We start from the raw sequence: 4,842 nt of genomic DNA, 5'->3' as shown, positions 1-4,842 counted from the left end.
GTTATCGATAAAAAATTGAATGAGCTTTTTCCTGAGTTCGGGGGTTAACCCCGTTCCTAAGTATACCTTACGTTCGGGTAGATGCTCGATCAGTATCACCTGTTCCATCTCTTCGACCCGTTGACTGGTTGCATCTGATTCTTCGGGAACAACGAAAGTTCGAGGAGTAAGGAAATCCTCTTCTTCTTATTCGATTACCTGTTTCTCCGGTTTGGTCGAAGCTGGTGACGGTGATTGTTATTCGGCCATCTGTTTATCTTTGGTGCTCGAGTTTTCTGAGGTCGAAGGCGCTGGTATCGGCGTCACCTTATCGACTACAAACATTTCCTTTGCAGCGTGTTGTTCCCCGTAAACTATTTCTGCACCATCCACTGTTGGGAGTTTCATCATCGGATGAAGGGTCGACGGTACTGCCCTCATGTTGTGGATCCATGGCCTCCCGAGCAGTGCATTATATCTCATGTTGCCTTCAATGACATGGAATTTTGTATCTTGGATGGTACCGGCCACGTTCACTGGTAAGATTATCCCCCCTTCGTTATTTCGCTTGCCATGTTGAAGCCGTTTAGGACTCGAGATGTAGACACAATTTGGTCCTGCAGGCCGAGCTGCTCTACGACCCTTGATCTGATTTTGTTTGCTGAGCTACCTGGATCCACTAGAACACGTTTAATTTTAATTTTATTTAACAAAATAGAAATTACCAGGGCGTCGATGTGTGTTTGATAAATGCCATCTGCTTCTTCGTCATTGAACAATAGGATGTTTTCGGGCACATAGCCCTGAGTCCGCTTCTCTCTGGTGATCGACACCTTGGTTCGTTTGAATATAGGCCCTTGCGGAACATCGGCCCCGCCAACGATCATATGAATTACATGCTGCGGTTCTTCCTGCTCATTCTTTTCTTTGGTGTCTCTTTCTCTGAAATTATTCTTAGCTTGATCATTGAGAAACTCTCGAAGATGGCCCTCGTTGAACAATCGAGCTACCTCCTCCCTCAGTTGTCTGCAGTCTTCGGTCCTATGGCCATGCGTGCCGTGATACTTACACATCAAGTTTGGATTTCTTTGAGAAGGATCGGTTTGTATAGGTCTGGGCCACCTGGTGTCTTTGATCCTTCCGATGGCCGATATGATCCCCGATGCATCGATCCTGAAATTATACTCCGATAATCGAGGTGCTTCTGCGGGATCGATATGTTTATCAAAACCATTATACCCTGTGTTCCTTAGCTACCAGATCGGACTTCCCTGCGTACACTTCCTCCGGGGTCTGCGCCTAAATCCACATTCAAAGCAATGTGTGAACTAATATCGTCTGGTTCCACAATCGGCACTTCCCCAGGGTTAATCGGTGGTGCATCGGCTCCCGGAGCAACTACATTATTGTTTTCCCCGTGAAATCCAAGACCATCATCGCCACGTACGGGTGCGTTTTGTGAGTCTGACATGTTTTAACTTGAGAACAAAAATTCTTGACGATAACAAGTGTGAAAATAACGTGTGTTATCAGAATCAGTACTGAAATAATCACTATTATCTTTAGCCCCACGGTGTGCACCAAACTGTTTACCCTAAAAATCCGAGTAGCAATTAAACTTGTATTGTGATTTTAAAGATATGTGATTTAAACTAATACTAACTTATAAGCAAGGAATCAAGTGTGTAAATTAAAGAGTAAGGTAAGTCAAACCAACATATAAGCAGACCTCGACCTTGAGCAATGACGACCTCGAGGTAAATGAACAAGAACAGTAAAATAATGATAAGTTGATTCAAATGAGCAGTAGGCAAGAAAGTGGAAATGTATATTCTCTTCTCAGTGAATGATGATGCGTTACAAATGATTGGGGTCCCCTTTATATAGTAGGGTAATCCTAAATAAGGTACAATTCTAATTGTAGTAGGGAATCTTATTATACATATGTCTAACCGTCTAGTACAAATCCGTTCCAGAATTTACGCCGTGATCTCAAGACCACCGCGGGAATCTCGCTCTCTCTGTTATAAAACCATAACGGTATTTTCTCGAGGTTGGCCATACTCGGCCCCAATATTCATCGCTCACTTCGATATTCGAGTTTCGTATTCTGCCATCGGGCTCGAGCCCAGTCCATATTGAACTCGTTCTCGATGCGACCCCCCGAGCCTACGAAATCGGGGACACATGATTTTGACCGTATACAATTAATATAAAAGATAAACATGCCTCGCTCATGGTTATAGGTATAATAAAATTTATCATTATATCGATAAAAGAGAGCAAGAAAGAAGAATTAGATATTATCTGATGCTAAAATACTTTTACATTAATTGATGAGTGACCATATAATTATGTGTTGATTAGGCTTTGCGAGATTCTTAATATGTGTAATATATATATATATATATATATATATATATATATATATATATATGTATCTTTTTATTTGAAACTTGTGTTAAAAGCTTTATGGGGTCATGGTATTTGTGTGGTTATAAAAATTTCTCATTAAGGAGAAAATGGATAAAATGAAGAGTTTGAAGTTGACTTATTTCTAAATTTAAAAATATATCATTTATTTTGGAACATACTAAAAAGAAAAATACTTAGATATGTTTTTATAATAGAGAGAGTACTACATTATATTTAAGATCATAGTAAAAAATATTTGGTTTTTGGCAAAATAAACCTTTAGTGGGGACAAGGAGAACGCGCTCAAAATAATTAGAGGACAAGCTGGTTATTCCCTTCACAAATCTATTGCCGCCGCCATATTGTCCACTGTTACCCAAATCTCAATTTATCCTCCTCACCTTTCCTCTCGTCGTAGTTTCCAAAAAAAGAAAAGAAAAACTCAAGAATTCTCTCAATCTCTTCCCAAATCTCAAATTTTTCCTCCCAACCATGTTGTTATCGCCGGGCCACTCCCCCCGTCACCTTTCAACACCGTCTCCTTCACCGTCTGTCGCCGAGCAAAACCCTAATTCAACCCTTATCACCACCACCAACAACAATTCATCTTCAACAGTACCAATCAACAAACACCGTAACAAAGTACTAGACGAAGATACCTACGTGGCTGCAATAGAAAAAATAATCGAGCGCGATTTCTTCCCGGATATCCCAAAGCTTCGTGATCGGCTCGATTGGCTTGAAGCGGTTCGCACAGGCGACCCGGTTCAAATCCGAGATGCTCAGTTAAAAATCATCGAGCGAAGGGGAGGTAAAGCTGTTGGATCGAACACTGGAGGTAAATTTCGAACCCCCGGTTCAACTTTCTTTCGAAATTCCACTACCCCCTTTGATGATCCTTATAAAACCCCTACCCCTAGTGTAGTTAAGGGTAATAATTTGTCTAGTGCTAGTGATAATGCTGAGGGTGATGATGAGGTGGATGTGGACGTGTCATTGACGTTAGATGAGTTTTTTAGGAGGTATACGAGTGAGGACAATGAGAGTTTTTCGAAGATAATTGAGAAAGTTAATAGAAAAAGGAAAGAGAAATATGGGTATTTGTTGGAAGGTGAAAAGGGGGAGGATGTTATGTTGATTGAGGATTCTAAGAGGGCCAAGGTAGTTACTGATGGATATGGGACGTCGGATCAGCCAGTGGCTACATTGGAAGGGTGGAAATATTGTGCTAAGAATTTGCTGATGTATCATCCGGCTGATAATGGGGAGGTAGCCTTGACCGAAGAGGAAAGAGCTGAGAGGCTCAAGGGATTGACGAAAGAGATTAGTAAGGTGAATACGAGGTTTCATGGTAAAATGATGGAGTCTCAGCCTAAAGAGGACGAGACAGTGGCTGTGCTTTATACACCCGTTCATGGGGCGACTCCTGTTTATTTTCATGATAGAGGTGAGGATAAGTTGAAGAGGTATGATTTGGAAGATCTGCGGAAGACCCCAAATCAGTTCTTTGTTGAGTCAGGAAAGAAGGCTGAGAATGGATATAGTTTTGTTAAGACTCCTTCGCCCGCTCCTGGTGCGGATGAATCTCCGTTTATAACATGGGGAGAAATTGAAGGAACACCTCTAAGGCTGGAGCAGGAGGACACACCCATTGATATTGGTGGAAGAGGTGAAGGCCCTCAATATAAGATACCAATGCCACCCTCTAGAGATATGAAGGCTCATTCTTTATCTCGTGAGGCTGCTCGTAAGTTGAGGGAGAGGTCAAAGATGTTTCAGAAACCACCATTACCTTCACCAGTTAGAGGAGGGAGTGCTAGTCCAAGTGCACGCCCTCTTTCACCTGCTGCACAGAAGTTTATGCGAAAGGCAATCGCCAAGTCTTCTCACACTTTAGATGAGTCTCTTCGAGCAAGTTACCGTGGTGCAAGTCCTGGATTGAGTACTCCTAAAGCTGGTAGGAGTTTGTCAAGGTTAGGAAGAGAAGGTAGTGCAGATTCCAGGTCACCATCTGTAAGAGAGGGCTCTAATCCTCCTTGGTAATTGTATGTCAGCAATGTTTTATTGATGACTACCTTTTAACTGTACTAATTCTTGTCTTCTACACCTGAGCTTTACTTAATATTGTCTTTGCATCAGTTGATGTCTGTAAATGTTGATATCTTGAATGTGCTTGTTTCGATTATGTGTCGTACCTTTTTCTTGTTCTGCTTATTTACTCATCACTTTATGGACCGAGAGCTTTAGTTTTGTCAAGTAAGTTGAGCTATTCCCTTACGGGAAAGCTTCTTATTCATTTGAACTCTATTTTAAAGCAATGGAAATCCCGGAAACAACTTCTCTATCCCTCCGGGGTAAGGGTAAGGTCTGCGTACACTCTACCCTCCCCAGACCCCACTAGTGGGATTCTACTGGGTTGTTGTTGTTTAAAGCAATGGAAATTCTTGG

The 4,842-nt window shown here is 41.8% G+C and overlaps 1 protein-coding gene across 1 annotated transcript; it reads left to right on the top strand.

The window, feature by feature from the left end:
• Nucleotides 2,702-4,628, top strand: LOC109229199 (protein DGCR14). Its single transcript, XM_019394544.1, has one exon. It carries the CDS (start codon nt 2,887-2,889, stop codon nt 4,435-4,437), a length of 1,551 nt encoding a protein of 516 aa, XP_019250089.1. The 5' UTR covers nt 2,702-2,886; the 3' UTR covers nt 4,438-4,628.

This window comes from Nicotiana attenuata, chromosome 7 (assembly GCF_001879085.1).
Source record: "Nicotiana attenuata strain UT chromosome 7, NIATTr2, whole genome shotgun sequence".
Taxonomy (NCBI): Eukaryota; Viridiplantae; Streptophyta; class Magnoliopsida; order Solanales; family Solanaceae; genus Nicotiana; species Nicotiana attenuata.
Note: the sequence above shows the minus strand (reverse complement) of the source record. Positions and strands in the feature narration are given on the sequence as shown.